This window comes from Oryzias latipes, chromosome 7 (genome assembly GCF_002234675.1).
Source record: "Oryzias latipes chromosome 7, ASM223467v1".
NCBI classification, from domain to species: domain Eukaryota; kingdom Metazoa; phylum Chordata; class Actinopteri; order Beloniformes; family Adrianichthyidae; genus Oryzias; species Oryzias latipes.
The window spans coordinates 16505667-16526528 of record NC_019865.2 but is presented as its reverse complement, the minus strand read 5'-3'; the positions used below and the strand labels follow the sequence as shown (position 1 = coordinate 16526528).

The following is a 20862-nucleotide window of genomic DNA, read 5'->3' as shown; positions in this document are numbered from 1 at the left end:
CTTGCAGGTTTTTACCAGGGCTCTTTCAACCAATAAACACTTAGAATTTGTATCAGATGTTTCTGCCGCAATTTCTGTTTGTTTCAAAGTATTTTTGGTGATATTGATTTGTAAACATATTTCAGTAAGAATATCGTATAGTCTTTAATGTTTTTAGTTTGGGTTAGGGGTTTTTCAATTTGATTCCATTTTAGAGCGCCAGCTTGGTTTAGCAGCTGAAAGCTTCCATCATTGTTGTTCACCTTTCGGCTTATCCATTCAGGGGTCGCCACAGCGAAGCAGCTTTCACTAATCTTCATGTTTTCCCATATGTATGAATGTCTGGAATTGGTTGCAGGTTTTTGAGTTTCATTTTTTCCTTTTGATTGGTTTAGTTCTCTTTTTCTTTAGGACCTCCATGTGGTGGGGTGTCACAGGCCCTTAGAAATTCCAGGTAATGGATAGGGAGACTGGGATCATTAAACCTACACCACAGCATTCAAAAAAAGTGCACACAGAAAGGGATTTATAAACTGCCAAGCCCATAAACTAAGTGCTGGATCCATTTAATCTTTACATGCTGCCACTTAGAAATATCATCAGAAGATATGACATAAATGTACTCAGCTACACTTATGAAACAACTTTTTATTGATCTTTCTGAGTACATTTTAAATAAACAGATGTAAACCATTCATTTGTTGTAAAGAATGGAACATAGATTGAACCATCTGCTGGTTTGATTTGGGAAATACAAAGAAAGTGCGCACATTCAAAATATGTTTGATTGGTTACTATTACCCATTGGCACTGTGTTCTGTTTTTACCATGCCTTACAAAGTGTAAACATTTTGTCCTAACTAAAAAAGAAAGGTAGCTTTAGCTCCAGTGTTGATATTCTTTGTACTGCCGTGACTCATCATTCGTTGACGCAGTTAACGTAATTTCATCAGATGCTGGTTTGGATAAAAGTAACCTTGCACTGACAAGCAACCCTTTTTAGTAGTGAAGAATTTACACAATCAACGGAAATCAGCTGATTCTGAGAAAATTGGTTTTGCAACACTTTATGAAGTGTTGCATATCAGTGCAAAGCCGATTTTCTCCACATCAGAATCAGCTAATTCACAGCAGCAGAGTTCTCGGTACATCTTGCTTTGCAAAAAATAAGGTTTGAATTGTGTTAACATTTTCTTTTGATGGAAGGATCTTACTTTAGTTTAAAATTTGTCCTCATTTTTTTCTTTTGTTTTTTTGTTCATTTTTTTGAAAAAGTCAGTGTGGCTAATAAGGTATGGGTGGGATTGTTTTACACTAATTTATCAATTAAAAAAAGGAGCTTTGACCAAAGCTGTGTGTCCCACAAAGATTTTATTAGCAGGATTCTTCAGATACTTGAAGGATCCAAATCTTGGGTGTTGAAATAATAGGTAAGTTTTGGAGAAAAGCATTAAACTTACAAGTATAAAAAACTTTTAACAGGAGAATAAAAGGGTTTTATTGCCTTGACTGGGATGTAACTCAGTCAGCATGATCATTAATTTACTTTGAATGAAAACGGCTTTGGCAAACTGTGGGAAGGGGAATCAACGAGTGGTGTTTTTTTAATTAACAAATACTAGAGAAAGACTGTGTACGTCAGCGACTATAAATGCACTAGAGACACTGAACTTTCATCAGCTGCTGTTACTTCAGCTGCTGAATATACACAAGGAAAAGGAAGAAATGATAGGTCTTATAGTTATAACAGAGTAGCAGCGTCATTCAGTGAAGGACAAGTGGGACTGAGTGTCTTCCTCAAGGACAACAGACATATGAAACTGGATTTTTGACGTCACTATGTTGGCTAGAGTTTTCACCGCTCAACTTAAAAAAGGCATGTGGGCGGGACAAAGCAAAGTTTCAAGCTCAGTGAAAAAAAACTCTCAAAAAAGAAAACTGAGCTATTAAAAATTTACTGACTTCTACGTCAGTTTTTTATTTCTGTATACACGTTCATGCACACACACACACCCACACACACCCTCAGCTATTATTAATTACGAAATATAGGGATATGCATGGAAAAGACTCTTTATTTTGGGTGTAGAAAAATAACTCCATTAATAAATCCGCCTCCATTGATTTTTCTGTGGAATTGCAGCATCTGGCATTTCCTGGTTTGTGTCAAATTTCAGATTAGAAGGTGGGGACTAGGATTGAAAGACGGTCAATCCTAAAATTGGAATCCCCAACTACACAGCTCATAACTGCCAATAACAAATGAATCAGTTAAGGACACAAACAGCCATGGTTAAAAATATCATCCATCATCTCATCTCATCTCTCCGTTGCCTTAATCTGCCAGATTGGGCTGTCAGAAAGGTCACTCTAGGTGTTTTTGTGTGCATTTAAGATAAGATTATCATAAAAAAAATAAACATGTACATAAGGATTGTTTGTATTTGCATTGCACACTTGCAAAGATAAGATGTGTATTATTTCTAATGAAATGCCACATGTGTAGTAGCTAAGTGATGAGGAGTTAGGAGCAAAAGCTGCTTGGCAAGGAGGAAGATGGCTCTTTGGCTTTCTGCTTGTTGGAGTTCAGCCAACAGCCTCACTGACAGACAGGAAAAAGAGTCATTTAAGCAACAAGCATGGCTAGAAACAAGGAGGATTGTGCTTACAGTTTAATAAGACAACCACAGTCAAGTGTTTGCTTGACTATTCAGTCATCTTAAACCCACAATAACTTGCTTGTATTTATTTCAAAAGTATCTAAAATTCTGTAGAATTCACTACTCAAGATGTTTGATGTTAAGTTTCAAGAAGAGCAAAGAGTCAAACAACTTGTTCTGCATCCTTATTTGACTAATTTCACAAAAATTAGCTCAACAGAGAGTGATGCAGAACTGATCTGGGTTGATTGAAAAAAACATGGAACCAGCAGTTCTTTGCGAGCTCGTCGTCAGACATTTATTTTCAAATTAAAATCTGTGCTCTTGGCTCACTTATCCAGCTGTGAAAGCCTGTTGACGTAAGCAGACATGAGCTCAGTGCAGAGCATTTTCTGTTTTAAAATCTGGCTTAGTGGATGAATATAGAGTCTGTATGTGAAGATAAAGATGTGAGCTACAATCTGCATTTGGAATATGCTGTAGATATTTTTAGGAAAATTTAAACTAGTTTCTTAAGAAGCCCACTCAAAGATAACCCTGGAATTTAAGAAAAAAAACCATCTGTTTGAGATTTAGGAATTAAATTTTGTGGTTACTGATAGATGCAAAATTGAATAAATCTCAGTAACTGTAAGCTTGATATTTTGCTGTTTGGGTTTTTTTCATTTAAAATAAATGTTCGAATAAACGTTCTTTTTTTTTAGATTGTCAAATTCAGCAACACACAGCTTTATTTATTATGGCAATAACAGGAAAACCTGAGGAGCTCTTTACTCGTTTTGATGCTTCATTATATTCTGAACATTTCTGGTTGCAGTGATTCATCACACATCAGAATTACAGAACCTGAAAATGTTGTCAAAAAAAAGGCAAAAATGTTTTATGAACTAGAAAAAACTTTTGCAAATGTTTTTGTGATTCACTTCCTGCATTTTTTCATTTTCAATTCAGCAGTCCACTGTACTTTTATTTTTTTTTAAGACCCTGGCTCTCCAACAACTTCCTTTAGCAGTTATCCAGCAAGACATCCCATTATTCCCTTCTGACCTCCCACATTCCTTTTTCTTATCCCCTGTCAAGCATGGGTCTCACATTGTCTCACAAAATTACCCCCTCAGACAGACACACAACTTATGACAATACTCTTGTGCTTTTCCAGGCCTTTGCATTTAATTCCACTGTCAAAATTGCATTTTGCCTGTGAGACCACAGACCTTCTTGTTTTGGAAATAGTATATTTTACCGGATGTTGTATCAGAGAAGTACTCACAGTTCTCATCTAAAGATCAGACTACTTTTATGGAGTGTCAGCCAGCATGAACTGCCAATAAACCCATTCAAATCCATTCCCTCTTCATTTAGATTTTGTGAAAATCAGTATACCGGTAATTGTGATGTTTCTGTTTTCAAAGCCACAGTACTGCCTCATTGAGTTGTGTTACACATTCAAACTCATGTGTTGTTTATGCAGGGACTATCCATGCAGCTGCAGATGTCCTAAATATGACCAGAGGGAGAACCATGAGACAGAAGAACGTATAAAAGAATTATGAACACATGGCAATACTATTGCTGCACAGTGGTGTAGTGGTCAGTGCTCTCACCTCACAGTGAAAAGGTTCATGTTCGTATTCCTGCTGGGCCCTTTCTGTGTGGAGTTTGCATGTTTTCCCCATGCATGCGTGGGCTTTCTCTGGGCACTCTACCTTCCTCCAACAGCCCAAAAACATGTTTCATAGTTAAACTGGTTACTGTAAAGTGTCCGCAGGTGTGCATTTTGGAGTGATTGTGTGCCCTGCGACAGACTGGAAACTTGTCCAGAATCCAGTGTGTATCCTGCCTTTGCCAAACAGTAGCCAGGAGAGGCTCTGGCAATTAGTGATCCCTAAAGGGACACAACTACTTATTCAGTTAACAGGAAATCTAACAAATTACTGTGTTACAATTGACAAAACTCCTTTTTACTGACGGGGCTTATAGCATATTAATTTATTAATCTCACCAGAGCAGTTTCCTCAGATTGGGATAAGATGAGGATTATTTTTCTTATTTGAATATCAACAAAAGTCAAGTTAGAGGAAGTAATGTTTAAAGATTGTTATTAGGTAAAGTCCAGCTTTACTTTGGATAGTATGCAAAACCTAAGTACAGTAATGTTCTAAAAAGCCTTTTTTTGCATGTTGTGTTTGAGGTTATTGTATTATGCTTTGTGAAACAGGTGCTGTGGATTAGTAACGTTTTTCAAAAACATGAACAGTCTCTCATACAAAGATGTTAATCCAGGGCTGCAGCTTTTACTCCTGAATAACCCTCTTTTGATTTTTTCATACTCTACTTTGGACCTTCAGCTAAATAACATCCCCTTTTTTTTGCGTAATTCTTTTTTATACTGTCTGTTCATTGTTTCTCCAATGAAGGGATGCCACATTCCTCTTACGTTGAAAAAAGAAAGACACTGGGGCTTTGATTCATTTCAGTGTCATCCAGGGCACAATAATTGCATACAACTGAAGTGATGTACACAACTAGAAAAAGATTTTAAAAAAAAGATCAAAATAAAAATGAAGTTTTATTCTCAGATTATTATATTTAAAAGTTTTCTTTGATGGAATTTGGAGAAAAAAAGTTCAATAATTTAATACCTTCACAATAACTTATATTTTTTAAAACTCACTTAACATTTTCATATCAAAGATGTTGACCTTATTTAAAAGGTTTTCAATCTTAATCCAAGTTTTTTACGAGCAGAACATAACTTTTACAACTTACTTGTGGTGGGGGAGGTTGCCTACTTTACTTTAAGAGGGAAATTACACAGTAAACTTTTGCTTAAATAAAGGCCTAATAGGAATACATGGTAATTCCTATACAAATGCCAGACTTCATTATTATTGAAAGATGCATAAAGTTGTAGGAGTCCATGAGCATTGTCCATTAAAAAAATAATGAAATAGGACTTAGATTTTTGGAATTAAAAACAACAGATGTTTGAGTAAAAAAAATCTTTATATTCTTTAATTGGTGGAATTTTTAAAATAATTATAAACCTTTTGGCTAAGATACTGACGTAAGCTTTAAACTGTCCCACCATTAAAAATATGAAAAATTATCCTCAGCATGAGATTTTACATGACACTTTTTTCTTCCTCCTGGTTAATTTCACTGACCAAAAATATAAACGCAACACTTTTGTTGTTGCTCCCATTTTTTATGATATGAACACAAAGATGTGAAACATTTTCCACACACACAAAATAGCCAGTTCTCTGAAATATTGTTCACAAATCTGTCTAAATCTGTGATAGTGAGCACTTCTCCTTTGCCAAGACAATCCATCCCACCTCACAGGTGTGCCATATCAAGATGCTGATAAGACAGCATGATTATTGCACAGGTGTGCCTTAGACTGGCCGCAAGAAAAGGCCACTCTGAAATCTTCAGTTTTGTTTTATTGAGGGGGTCAGGGGACTCAGACAACCAGTCAGTATCTGGTGTGACCCCCATTTGCCTCATGAAGTGCAACACATCTCCTTCGCATATAGTTGATCAGGTTGTCTTTTGTGGCCTGTGGAATGTTGGTCCACTCTTCTTCAATGGCTGTGCGAAGTTGGTGGCTATTGGCAGGAACTGGAACACGCTGTCGTATACGCCGATCCAGAGCATCCCAAACATGCTCAATGGGTGGCATGTCCGGTGAGTATGCTGGCCATGCAAGAACTGGGATATTTTCAGTTTCCAAGAACTGTGTACAGATCCTTGCAACATGGGGCCGTGCATTATCATGCTACAACATGAGGTGATGTTGTTGGATGTACGGCACAACAATGGGCCCCAGGATCTCGTCACGGTATCTCTGTGCATTCAAAATGCCATCAATGAAATGCACCTGTGTTCTTCGTCCATAACATATGCCTATCCATACCATAACCCCACCACCTCCATGGGCTACTCGATCCACAACATTGACATCAGAAAACCGCTCACCCCCACGACGCCACACACGCTGTCTGCCATCTGCCCTGGACAGTGTAAACCGGGTTTCATCCGTGAAGAGAACACCTCTCCAATGTGCCAGACCCCATCGCATGTGAGCATTTGCCCACTCAAGTCGGTTACGACGACGAACTGGAGTCCTCGATGAGGACGACGAGCATGCAGATGAGCTTCCCTGAGACGGTTTCTAACAGTTTGTGCAGAAATTCTGTGGTTATGCAAACCGATTGTTTCAGCAGCTGTCCGAGTGGCTGGTCTCAGACGATCTTGGAGGTGGTCATGCTGGATGTGGAGGTCTTGGGCTGGTGTGGTTACACATGGTCTGCGGTTGTGAGGCCGGTTGGATGTGCTGCCAAATTCTCGGAAACACCTTTGGAGACGGCTTATGGTGGAGAAATGGACATTCAATTCTCTAGCAACAGCTCTGGTGGACATTCCTGCTATCAGCATGCCAATTGCACGCTCCCTCAAAACTTGCGACATCTGTGGCATTGTTCTGTGTGATACAACTGAAGATTTCAGAGTGGCCTTTTCTTGTGGCCAGTCTAAGGCACACCTGTGCAATAATCATGCTGTCTAATCAGCATCTTGATATGGCACACCTGCGAGATGGGATGGATTGTCTTGGCAAAGGAGAAGTGCTCACTATCACAGATTTAGATAGATTTGTGAACAATATTTCAGAGAACTGGTTATTTTGTGTATGTTGAAAATGTTTCACATCTTTGAGTTCATACCATAAAAAATGGGAGCAATAACAAGAGTGTTGCGCTTATATTTTGGGTCAGTGTAAATTGTGAAAATAATGCCTTGCTGATGCATGGCAGTTTTTCCATCATTATTGCATGAACATTTGTTAGCAGTACAGTACTTTGTGAAGCAACACAGTTTCTAAAGAATAAACCATTTATCATTTAAAACAATTTGCTTCTAAAGCACACAAAATTATGGAAATGCAATTTCCAGCTCTTCTCCATGCATGAGTTTGACCATATTAAAAGTATAAAAGACAAATGCAGTGTGTTGTGTCTGTGTGTGTGTGTGTGTGTGTGTGTGTGTGTGTGTGTGCGTGCGTGCGTGTGTGTGTGTGTGTGTGTGTGTGTGTGTGCGTGTGCGTGCGTGCGTGTGTGTGTGTGTAAGAGGGGGTTTTACAACAAAGAGGGGATGAACACATATTTCTGAAATGTAACCTTGTTTTCTGTCCAAAGAGAACATCAAAAGAGACGCTTTGTATGAGTAGGCACTACTTTGATACGTGACGTGGATCTCTCAATCCTCTTCCATCCATCTCTCGTGATGAGATGGATGATGGTGACAGTGCATGAGAGAAGCAAAAAAGGGAGGGAGGAGGAGGATAATACCTTCTGAATACATGATGAAAGTAGTCATCAGGCTTAAACTGACTGGGGGGCAAGTGGCATGTAGAGAGCGTGCATCAGAGTGACACTGTGCACCAGCATCCACTTTGCCCCTGCAGCAGCTCTCAGTTGCTGCTTAGTGATATAAAAGCAGGAGGAAAAACAGTCAGATGAAGTAAAGCTCCGTCCAGTCCAGAATTTTTTTTTTTACTGGGAAATTTAACAACCCGTTCAATGTGCACATTCTGTGCAAAGGATGATGAATAACGTGACAGACAGTGAGGAGGGAGAAGGAGGACCCAACAGCCAGGGTGAGTGATAAGTCCATTCACAGACTAATGAGGGAGCAGCATGTGTCTGTGAGTGTGTCCATGTGGGTGCATCACTTAAAGTGTGATTCAGTCTCAGTGTGAGTGTTGGAAAAGATCACATTTATGGAAGAATTAAGAAGGGATTATGTAGATCATTTTAAGCCATTTCTTTTAATCGTATGATCTTTACATAAAGAAACATTAAAAAGATTTTTACAAATAAGTGGTTTAGGCTGCAAAAACAGTCTTTAAACTGTAGCCGTCAGAACGCACTCTCCTTTAAGCAGACATGTTTAGAAACTTTCTAACCCGTCAAATTGTTTTTATTTTGTGGTCAATTCACTGTGTTTTTTAATTAATTTTTTTTGGTTGAGATTAGTAAAAAATAAATATTGATTTAACAAATGGCAAAATCTGAATTTTAGTTAACCAGAGGTCAAAATGAAAGCAAAACAATTCCAAGTGTGTTGAGTTCTGAATGAACAAGCTTTTTATTGTTTGGCCCATTCTTTGTCTTTGCCCATTAAGATCATCCGCCTGAAGATGTCTGCCTTTATTATGAAACAAGTCTGCAGTTTGAAAGCATGACCAAAGTTTCTGCTCAGACAGGCAGGTAAGCAGCAGGCGGACAGACAGACAGGCAAACAGGCAGGCATGCAGGGAGGCAGACAGACAGATGGATAGACAGACAGGCAGGAAGGCAGGCAGGCAGGCAGGCAGACAGACAGACAGACAGACAGAGAGATGGATAGACAGACAGATAGATAGACAGGCAGATAGATAGATAGATGGACAGACAGGCAGGCAGGCAGGCAGGCAGGCAGGCAGGCAGACAGACAGACAGACAGACAGACAGACAGACAGACAGACAGACAGACAGACAGACAGACAGACAGACAGAAAGACAGACAGATAGACGGTTTTGATCATGTGGACCAGATGCTGCAGAGCAACAGATGAGCATCATTTGACGGCCTCTATAAGTGTAATGAAATCATGTGTGAATGATGAAGGGTCAAAGATGATGATCTGAATATGCTGTAATGTAATAAAGCTGACACAGATAGATCTAAAAAATATTGTAGTAGACAATGTGGGACAGATAAAAAAAATGGCACTTTGTTGCTTTACATGAAAATGACTGGCAGGTCTGATACAAATCTGTAAAAAGTGTAAAACGATTAAGAATGTATGATTCCTTCATCACTTATTGTCTGTTTTTATCTGCCAGAGCCTATCCTGGCTACTCATGGACAAAGGCAGGGTACATCCTGGACAGGAGTCCAGTTGGTCGCAGGGCCACAATCACACACCCATTCACACTCACATTCAAACCTATGGACAATTTAGAGTAAGCAATTAACCTATGAAGGATGTATTTGGACGGTAGGAGGAGAAAACCATGCATGCACAGGGAGAACATGCATCTCCACACAGAAAGGTCCCCCATTGGTGTTCTGTTTCAGGTCCCTCAGTGTGAAGCCAAATTAAAAAAAAGATATGTATATATACATTATTCGTAAACAAACTGTACTATTATTATTAAAGGTTTGTATTTTGACCTTCAAGAGGGTTTTGACATCAGGATCATGCTGACCAAAATTTGATTAAAGTCAGTGAATTGAGTGAAACCTTTGTCCCTGCAGGGGTATAAATGCTAGAAAATACAACCATTTTAAAATGCTCTCCAATTTGTTTTTGAGAAAAAAAATTGGTGAGTTAAAATTGCAGATCAGATGAAACACTGGCTTTCTCGAGACACTATTATAGGAAAGGATTTATTCATCTATTCACTCTTCAGCTCAGCTTAACATAAAACGTGAAACAATTACATTTATAAGAAATTCTTTCCCAGTGTAAATGCATAAACTAAGTATATTTAATCTGTTTAATCTGTAATAATGTGCTGATTACTTCTGATGATCACAAGATATGGCTTTCTCCTTTCTACAGGGATTTTTTTCACTTGTAATTAGTTATCTTATAGGGCGGGTAAATGTGTTAATCACGCACGAGTAAATAAAGTAAATGTTGTGCAATCATGCAGTTAGTGTCCCTCACTATTACATCCACAGAGCAGTCAGTGGTTTAATCTGTTTGCCAGATGTTGATAGCTCAGCCACATGATGCATAAATCTAAATCAATCTGATTTATTGCCCATACGTTATCTAGTTATGCAGAGTGAAAGCTGTCAACAATGATTTTCTGTTTTGCTTCACTGTTGAAAAGTGTCATCAGATTTATGCTGTCAGGTATTTGACCTGGTAAACGGTAGTTTTTTTAAGAGTTCATCAGAATGTCTCAATCATCAGATCGCACTCACTTCATCATCATGGAACAATGCTGCCCAGAGTGTCTGACATGACATGAAGACAGTTTAAGCTCCTCTTCAAGAGGTCTGAGGAAGACCAAAGAGGAGGTTTAAGATGAAGTGAATGAAGACATGAAGGTAGCTGGTGTTAGAGTAGAGGATGCAAAAGACAGGGTTAGATGGAGGAAGCTGATTTGCTGTGGCGACCCCTGAAGGGAAAAGCCGAAAGGAAATGAAGAACAAGCTCCATCCTTCTTTTTTTAAGGTTTAGGTTGCTATGGCAGCAAAAACGCATAGGGTTGTTTGTACATTGTGTTTTTTTCTTTTTTTGCAGAATGATTCTATCTAAAACTCTTCTCGTAATACCATTTTAAGGATTTCAATGTTACTACTGAGATGTGTTATTTACACTGACTCGTAATAAATCAACGGTTGCTGTTCACACTTAAGTTTCTAAATATGAGTGGCCAGCCCTGAACTGAAGGGTTAAGGTTAGGATTATTGTTGCGGTTAGGTTTAAAACACCAAATAGTTCCTGAGCACGGCTGTTTCTGCAGCTCACCGCTCCTCCAGGGGATGGATCAAATGTAGAGAACACACTTCACACACCTTGGTGCGTGACATATAATGGAACTTTAACTTTAAGTTTCATTTTAAACACGTGCAGCCAACGAAATGCAACCTTGGACGCACTTAAAATGCATGCGGGCAGTGTGCATCTTGGCTGCACTTATTACACATGCCCAACATGAATTTCCATCAGTTTTTGTGCTGGTCGCACCAAAATACGTACAAATAACATCAGCCTAAAAAAAAAACTTTTACGTGATCAGCTATCTGTCAAAAAGTAAGTATTTCCAGTTAAGAAATCAAATTTTCCTTTAACTGATACTAAAACTACCAGATGTGTTTTAAAATATGCCAGTTTTTTTTTCTTTCAATATTTTATCATGTTGTTAAGTGTTGAGAAACTTCATTCAGTTTAACAGGCTAAAACTATAATGGATTATTAAATTAGCAATAAATTTGAAAGCTGCTTTTTAACAATTTCATTTCTTACTTTCCTCTACCTGAGGCCCAGGAGAGCTCATGGGGCGTCATGGTTTCAATCGTCATTCTCTCATTGTAGTAATAAACAACTAAATAATGATTTTCTTGAATTCTCATGCTTTCTCATACCTTCTGTTATTTTTATGTACATACATACTACAGCTTTCTCTAAAAACATAATATCCCTGTTTTTGCAGGGAATAGATTTTTGGGTGTCCTTGCTTGATAGTGCATTGAAATTGATGCATGACTGGTCCATACTAGATAGTCTTTTACTGCTTTGGCTTAATTAAAAGCACTATAACCCTATGCCACAGCCCATAGCTTTTATTCAAAAAACGCACTGTACTGGGGTCCGTAGCCTGGGTGAACCACATTAGTCGCTCCACACTGCAAAGGGGTTTGTTGTTTATGCAGATTATTCTAATCTGGATTCAGGAAAGGGTTTATTTGTTTGTGGTTGTTTGTTTTGTTCTTTGCATGATGACAGTGGGGACAGACTCCAGATCCCCTGCTGACTCTGCAAACGTTGAAGATTTAAATGCACAGAGCACAGGTCACAACGACAAAGCCGCACAGAGAAATGATTTTCAGTTTGGCATCGTTCTCTGACTGACTTCTAAAATTAATCAAAAACAAAAATAACAGAAATCAGTTTTACTGTTTAACTGCAGTACTTATTTTTTACCATTACATTTGTTTGTTTGCTTTGATATCATGTTCTTCAGTGCATTGTACCACAATACTTGCACTTCTTTTTCATTGGAAAATAACTTCATCAGATAATATAACACACTTAATGAATCATTTATTCCAAAGAGGGGCAGCCTCTCCCAAATTAACCTGAAATGGGTAAATTGATTAAAAGGTTTAGTCACTCAGTCTGCATTACAAATGTCCTAGAGAATAAACGATCAAATTAGTTTCCAGAATTGCAGAGGAGACATCATGACATGTTTATCAAAAGGTCATTATGTGTTTAGATGCTGTAGTAATCTTAATGTGGTAGTTTAGTGGCAGCAACCCTAAAAGGAGCAATTTCAAAAACCTTCAGAGTAATAACCTGTAGACGAAACAAATTAGAATTAAAACAGCCAAATCCAAACAACACGTGGACATGGATTCCAGTTGCCAAGCATGTGAGTTTGTTTCCTCGCCCCAAAGGACCCCCAACAGCTTCAGAGAAGATTCATAAAAGGACTCTAAATTTAAAATCAACTTGAGAAATGGAAATTGTGTGGTAATGTACTAAAAATGTCCACATTTATGATCAACATAACAAATAAAAGCTTAAAAAACAAAGTTTTAGTTTGATGCTTCAAAAGTTTTATGTCATTTCTGTAATAAATTTTCTGTTAGTTTCTGTTTGATGAGACTACCATGGACCAATCCAGTCACTTTTGCCCTTCACTGGCTAAAAATTTGTCAATATTATTAAGCATTATGCAGAGAGCTGAACGTCCTTCAAAAAAACAGTCAATTAAACAAATTACTTAATCAAATGAGCCTTAATTCCCAGGTTGCAGCAGGCAATGTAAAAATGATTGATGGTTAGGCTGTGCTGCTATTGAGGCTGTGCTGCTGTAGCGGCTGTGCTGCGGCTAACCAAAGCATTCCTCTCCAATCTAAAGGTTAATTTTTTTTGCCTTTCTCTCTGAACCTCAGCAGCTGCTAGATAATCCTCTTGAGCTTGTGTCCTATTAAGCTTTAAAAAGCTGGTATGAACAGTTCATTTTTAATAGCCATGTCACATCAAGGGTACAAATCTCCCCCCATGCAGCCATGGCGTTTTTTACAGCACAGCATGGTAAAGCTGCCGTCACGGCATCAGTGCAAACACTCTTCTATCAGCAAAGTCATGCTTTATTGGTTCATTCATGTTTTATCAACAATAGCATTTCCCAAACTTCATGCACATGGAGTTTAATGCGTTATTATTCTACTTTTCCCAAGTTCAAAAAGACTGGTGATATTTGAAAGTGGATACAAATTTATAAAAAACGTTGTCCGTTATACCCTATGAAAGAGATGCTCCACCTGATTTACCCACCATATGGCCGAGTTCACTCTTCAAATAGGTGTGTTAAATTTTCAGATAACACTACTGTCATTTGGGCTGGTAAACTGGACAGCTGGGACAGAAATTAATTAGATTTCCTCATACACAACAGTGGTAGAAAATGTCATGAAGGAAGTTCTGTATTTCTGAGTCTCCAATGGAAAGACAGACAAAGCAACACCTCAATAAAGACTTTTTTTTTCTTATACAGCCAATTGGACACATTTCAGTGATGTGGTGCTGTCCAAAGTCTAAAGACTAAAATCTGTCTAAAAGGCTGTTGGATTCAATAGATAGTTTAGCTGGATCAAAACAGCTTTTTCAATCACTCTTCCAATAAAATCAGCACCTAAGTTGTCAAACATTGAAGGATTCAGGGCGCCGTTTATTGAATGGCTTTAGTAGCCATGGTGGAAAAACACCTGCCTGGCTTGTCTAGCCTTTTTCTTTAACTCAAAGATACCATTTCTCCTTATTATATGTTTCACAATCATTGGGAAGATTGCTTGTACAATAATTTATCTCCAGTCTTGTAGACTCGCTTTACTTTGTGATCAAGCAGGAGCCTGAGATTATTCCAATCTTCTCAGGTCCAATCAAGTCAATAAGAAAAGTTTTCAAAATACTGAATTTTTTTCTAAAATTATTTTGCCGTAAGTTTTCATTTTTTACAGAGCCCTGGACATTACATTCAAATGTAAATAAATGAATTGTTCCCTCAAATTTGTGAATCGTGGCTCCTAATTAGTATTTTAGCGCACAAAACGCTATTACTATTATACAAAATCCTATTTTGAGCGCACAAAATACTAATTTGTGTGGATAAATGCTACTTTTAGTGCACACAATACTACTTTGTCCACACAAAATGCTCATTTTTGCCCACAAAATACTATTGTCCACACAAATTAATAATTTGAGGCAACAATGTGTTTTTATGGTTTTGTTTTTTTAATGTCATGTCCAGTGGTTCATAATTTGTTTAAATATATAGATCCAGATAAGTAATTACATAGGTCTGGTCAGTTGCAGCACTTTATTGTCACATTTGTGTGATGATGAGTAGCCTATGAGTAGCCTATATCTCAATTTTAAACAATATTTTGAACACAACAGTGAACTTGCAAACATTTTACAAATTCTATGCAAACATTTTACAAATGTTTGCAAGAGTTGGAACAAATTTTATGCTCAGAACAACCACAGAGGAACAAATAAGGAAAGTGACAACCAAGGTGGACCTGAAGTAAAAAAACCTATGTATATGGAAAACAAATCAAGAATTTGGGAAAAGCAGCTATAATGAAATATGACAGTGGGAGGTAACCCTTTGTATCAGGATTCCTTAACAAGCTTTGTTAAAGCTTTAACAAGCATTATAATAGAATTTTTAGGGTGTTAGTAAGACATTTATTAGTACAATAAGTCTAATAAGGTTTATTCAATTACTTAGTTAACACATTTACAAGCATTATTATTAGGATGTTTTTTTTAAGACGCTAATGATACATTTGTTGGCATTATAGATACCCAACAAATTTGTCAGGGTTAATAAGCTTACTAAGATTTATTAACAACCTTTGTTAACAAATTAAGAAGTATTATTATTGTTTGGGGTTCTAGTAAGACATTCAGCATTATACATGCCTCACACAAGCCTAAGTGTTAATGAGCTTAATATGTTTTATTAACTAACTTAACAAATTAATAGGCTTTATTAATGTGTCAGATGCTAGTAAGATATTTATTAGCATTATAGATGTCTTGCAAATGCCTGAAAGTGTTAATAAGATTCATTAACATCTAAAATCTAGCCACAGGGGTTGCAAGCCAGTTGCCTCTGTGCCGGTCCCAAGCCCGGATAAATAGAGAGGGTTGCGTCAGGAAGGGCATCCGGCGTAAAAATTGCCAAAATAACCATGCGAATCATCCACAACACTTTAGACATACCGGATCGGTCGAGGCCCGGGTTAACAACGACCGCCACCGATGCTGTTAACCTACAGGGTGTCGGTGGAAATTTGACTACTGTTGGTGGAAGAAAGAGGGGAGGCAGAAGGGTCCGTGGCCAGAGAGAGAAGGGAAAATGCAGGAACATAGGTTTGAGAATAGGGACTCTTAACGTTGGCACAATGACAGGGAAAGGCAGAGAGCTGGCAGACATGATGGAGAGAAGGAAGGTAGATGTACTGTGTGTGCAGGAGACAAGGTGGAAGGGCAGCAAGGCACGTAGTATTGGAGGAGGATACAAACTGTTCTATCATGGTGTTGATAGGAAGAGAAACGGAGTAGGTGTGATTCTGAAGGGGGAGTTTGTAAACAGTGTCCTAGAGGTGAAAAGAGTCTCAGACAGGATGATGAGCCTAAAGTTAGAAATTGAAGGGGTGATGGTGAATGTAGTCAGTGGGTATGCGCCACAGGTTGGCTGTGAGTTAGAAGTGAAGGAGAGATTCTGGAGTGAGTTGGATGAGGTCATAGAGAGTATCCCCAGAGGAGAGAGAGTTGTTATTGGAGCAGACTTTAATGGGCATGTTGGTGAGGGCAACAGAGGTGATGAGGAGGTGATGGGCAGGTTTGGTGTGAAGGAAAGGAATCTGGAGGGACAGATGGTGGTGGACTTTGCGAAGAGGATGGAAATGGCTGTAGTCAACACTTACTTCCAGAAGAGAGAGGAACATAGAGTGACATACAGAAGTGGAGGTAGGAGTACTCAGGTGGACTACATCCTATGCAGACGAGGTCATTTGAGAGAGGTTAGTGACTGCAAAGTGGTGGCAGGAGAGAGTGTAGCCAGACAGCACCGCATGGTGGTGTGTAAGATGACTCTGGAGGTCAGGAAGAAGAAGATAGGGAAAACAGAAAAGAAGACCAAGTGGTGGAAGCTACAGAATGAAGAAACTTGTGAGGAATTTAGGCAGAAGTTGAGACAGGTCCTGGGTGGTCAGGATGAGCTTCCAGATGACTGGGAAACTACAGCAGAGATGATCAGGGAAACAGGTAGGAAGGTGCTAGGTGTGTCATCTGGAAAGAGGAAAGACGGTAAAGACACTTGGTGGTGGAATGAGGAAGTACAGGACTGCATCCAGAGGAAGAGGTTGGCTAAAAGGAAGTGGGATGTAGAAAGGACTGAGGAAGGTAGACAGGAGTACAAGGAAGCGCAGCGTAGAGTGAAAAGAGAGGTGGCAAAGGCCAAACAGAAAGCTTACGATGAGCTATATGACAGGTTAGACACAAAGGAAGGAGAAAAGGACTTGTACAGACTTGCCAGACAGAGAGACAGAGATGGGAAGGACGTGCAACAGGTAAGGGTGATTAAGGACAGAGATGGAAAGGTGCTAACAACCCAAGAGAGTGTACAGAAAAGATGGAAGGAGTATTTTGAGGAGCTGATGAACGTGGAAAACGGCAGGGAAAGAAGGGAGGAAGATGTGGTTGTTGTGGAGCAGGAAGTAGCAGAGATTGGAAAGGATGAGGTTAGGAAGGCTCTGAAAAGGATGAAGAGCGGAAAGGCCGTTGGTCCTGATGACGTACCTGTGGAGGTATGGAAGTGCTTAGGAGAGACAGCAGTGGAATTTCTAACGAGGTTGTTCAATAGGATTTTAGAGAGTGAGAAGATGCCTGAGGAATGGAGGAGAAGCGTTCTGGTTCCGATCTTTAAGAACAAGGGTGACACGCAGAACTGCAGCAACTATAGAGGAATAAAGTTGATGAGCCACACAATGAAGCTGTGGGAAAGAGTAGTGGAAGCCAGGCTTAGGAAGAAGGTGGAGATCTGTGAGCAGCAGTATGGTTTCATGCCCCGTAAGAGCACCACTGATGCCATTTTTGCTTTGAGAATGTTGATGGAAAAGTACAGAGAAGGTCAGAAGGAGCTGCATTGTGTGTTCGTAGATTTAGAGAAGGCGTATGACAGGGTGCCGAGGGAGGAGCTGTGGTACTGTATGAGGTCGTCTGGAGTGGCAGAGAAGTATGTCAGAGTAGTTCAGGACATGTATGGTGAGATGTGCTGTAGGTCAGACAGAGGAGTTCAAGGTGGAAGTGGGACTACACCAAGGATCAGCTTTGAGTCCTTTTTTGTTTGCTATGCTGATGGACAGGCTGACAGACGAGGTAAGACAGGAATCTCCCTGGACAATGATGTTTGCGGATGACATTGTAATTTGCAGTGAGAGTAGAGAGCAGGTGGAGGAACAGCTAGAGAGGTGGAGGTTTGCTCTGGAAAGAAGAGGCATGAAGGTCAGTCGTAGTAAGACAGAATACATGTGTCTGAACGAGAGGGATCAAGGTAGAAGCGTTAGGTTACAGGGGGCTGAGGTGAAGAAGGTGCAGGAGTTTAAGTACTTGGGGTCAACAGTTCAGTGTGATGGGGAGTGTGGAAAAGAGGTGAAAAGGCGAGAGCAGGCAGGTTGGAGCGGGTGGAGGAAAGTGTCAGGAGTGTTGTGTGACAGAAGAGTGTCAGCAAGACTCAAAGGAAAGGTGTACAAGACAGTGGTGAGACCAGCTCTGCTTTATGGGTTAGAGACGGTAGCAGTGAGACAGAGACAAGAGGCTGAGATGGAGGTAGCGGAGATGAAGATGTTGAGGTTCTCCTTAGGAGTGACCAGGTTAGACAGGATAAGGAACGAGTACATCAGAGGGACGGCTCATGTTGCCTGTGTTAGCGACAAAGTCAGAGAAGCCAGACTGAGATGGTTTGGACATGTTCAGAGGAGGGATAGTGGATATATTGGTAGAAGGATGTTGGAGATGGAGCTGCCTGGCAGGAGGGCAAGAGGACGGCCAAAGAGGAGATACATGGATGTCTTAACAGAGGACATGAAGTTGGCTAATGTTAGGGTAGAAGATGTCCATGATAGAGTGAGGTGGAAAAGGATGATTCGCTGTGGCGACCCCTGATGGGAAAAGCCCAAAGAGAAAGAAGAACATCTAAAGTCAAACCATTGTCTTCAAAATCCATATTACTAAACTGGTTATAAGCTTTACAAATGTATTAATTCATTTTGTTAACAGTTTATTAATTGTTTTGCAGCACCTCATCTAAAGTGAGAAATGCTTTTACCACAAACAACCATAATGCATAAAGCATAAAGCTTGTAAAAAGAACTTTATAACATTAACAGACTAAACATACAAAAATCTTTCTGTAAAAGAAATATAACAATACAGAGCCCTTGTCCTGACATAAAAAAACTAAAATATATCTCGTTCCCACTAATTATTATTCCGTTGTTTCGTTCCCTCTAAATAATTAATTAGTGCGAACAAAATAATGAAGTCGAAATAAGTATTCACGTCATAAGTCATTCATAAACAGGATATGCTCTCCGTCCGGCCGCAAAAGCAGCTTTCAGCGGTAACATCCGTGTCTCTGTGACCCACATTCAACCACAAACAACACTAAAGCATAAAGCTTGTAAAAAGAACTTTAAACATTAAAACAGACTAAACATACAAAAATCTTTCTGTAAAAGAAATATAATAATTTATTTCAGACAAATTTAAAAAAAGAAAAAAAACACATAGGGACCGGTGTCGGATGACGCTAGCATCATAGCTAATATGGATAAAGTATTAGCAAACTATCCTGAGTGAAACATTCATTGCAAATCCCATCACCAGGACACAGTTCTCTGCATTCAATGCCAACTGCATTCAACCACTGTTGCCTTGTTTCCAAATCCACTGGAAAGTTGCACAAGCCAGAAATTTTTGAAGACCATGGCAATAAACCTACCTGAGCCATGCTAAAGCTAACACGCTAACGACCGACCGGTACAGAATCAAAGATGGGCAGGTAAACAATTTTTTTTTAATGAATCTGTCAATCAAACTCATCAGCAAAACAGGCGTGCTCGCTTTCAGCCAATTGAATGGCCTCTTAGACTTTCTCTAAGCTTTCACACAGGGGACAAAAAAAGCCCCGCCCATCTTTGATTATGTACCGGTTAAGTTAGTTAATCAAACTTATTAAGCGTATTAACACTTAGGCTTGTTAGGCACCTATAATGCTAATAAATTTCTTATTAGAACCCCAAACAATAATAATACTTCTTAATTTATTAACAAAGGTTGTTAATAAATCTTATTAAGCTTATTTACACTGACAAATTTGTTAGGGAACTATAATGCCAATAAATGTATCAAGCATCTTTAAAAACATCCTAATAATAATGCTTGTAAATGTGTTAACTAAGTAATTTAATAAACCTTATTAGACTTATTGTACTAATAAATGTCTTACTAACACCCTACAAATTAAATTATAATGCTTGTTAATGGATTAACAAAGCTTGTTAAGGAATCTTAATATAAAGTGTTACCCAGTGGATTTATAGGCATTATCAGAGAAAACACTGTTCCCTCTCAGACTGATAACATAATAAAAATGCACCACTGCCTTGCCAGAAATTGTGGGATGGTTCTTTTTAAATAACTGTGTAAAAAAGCGAGGGTGGTGATATCAAATTCTCTTGTGGATTTTGATGTAGACTTTATTCAGACCTGTAAACAAAGATGTCAACAGCTTTAAGGCAGCCAAAGTCTGAAAGTTGCCAGAATAATTTTTTTAGGAACTCAAGATAATCTAGGTGGGCAGATCTAATGACCTGAGACAGTCTGATGAGGTGATTTCAGGTTTACCAATGGGACCCACTCAAGGATGCGTAGCATCCAGACCTTCATAAAGACTCCCACCCCAAGAGCATGAAAGACAAGGAGCTTCCCAGAGCCTCTGTTCTTCATTTTCTTTTTTTATGGTTTATCTTTTGCAAAATATCTGGAGCTGGTTTTTTAACTTAAGTTTACCTTTTTTTCTGGCACTTTCATATTTTTGGTCCAGATGGCTTGAAAATTCCCAATGCTATTGCTGACACACCACTGCAATGTTGAATATTTCACTCAATAAATTGCCACCCATCCAAAAATGCTGTACTACCATTTCATGTGTCTACAGACTCTACAACAGAAGAAAGTTGCTCTTGCAAGCAAAACAAGCGATATATTAACTGTGGCTCCATCTCTGAATACATTATCTCCAGCTCTGAATGGCAAAAAAAAAACGTTAATCCACTACCATACTCACCAAATAGTGGTAATGTTTAGGAGAAAATTGAGCAGCAGACTGGATTGGGTACTCAGAAT

The 20862-nt window shown here is 38.9% G+C and overlaps 1 protein-coding gene across 2 annotated transcripts in view; it reads left to right on the top strand.

Moving 5' to 3' along the window:
- The first annotated feature begins 8010 nt into the window (after positions 1-8010).
- The window catches only part of LOC101167708 (solute carrier family 12 member 5-like), a 38663-nt gene continuing 25811 nt past the window's right edge, over positions 8011-20862 (top strand). Inside the window, exon 1 of one of the 2 annotated variants that reach the window (XM_020704740.2) lies at positions 8011-8301. In XM_020704740.2, coding sequence (XP_020560399.1) covers positions 8247-8301 — 55 coding nt within the window. In that variant the 5' untranslated portion in view covers positions 8011-8246. The remainder of the gene's footprint in view (positions 8302-20862) is intronic. The other variant, XM_004070771.4, reaches the window with a different exon arrangement.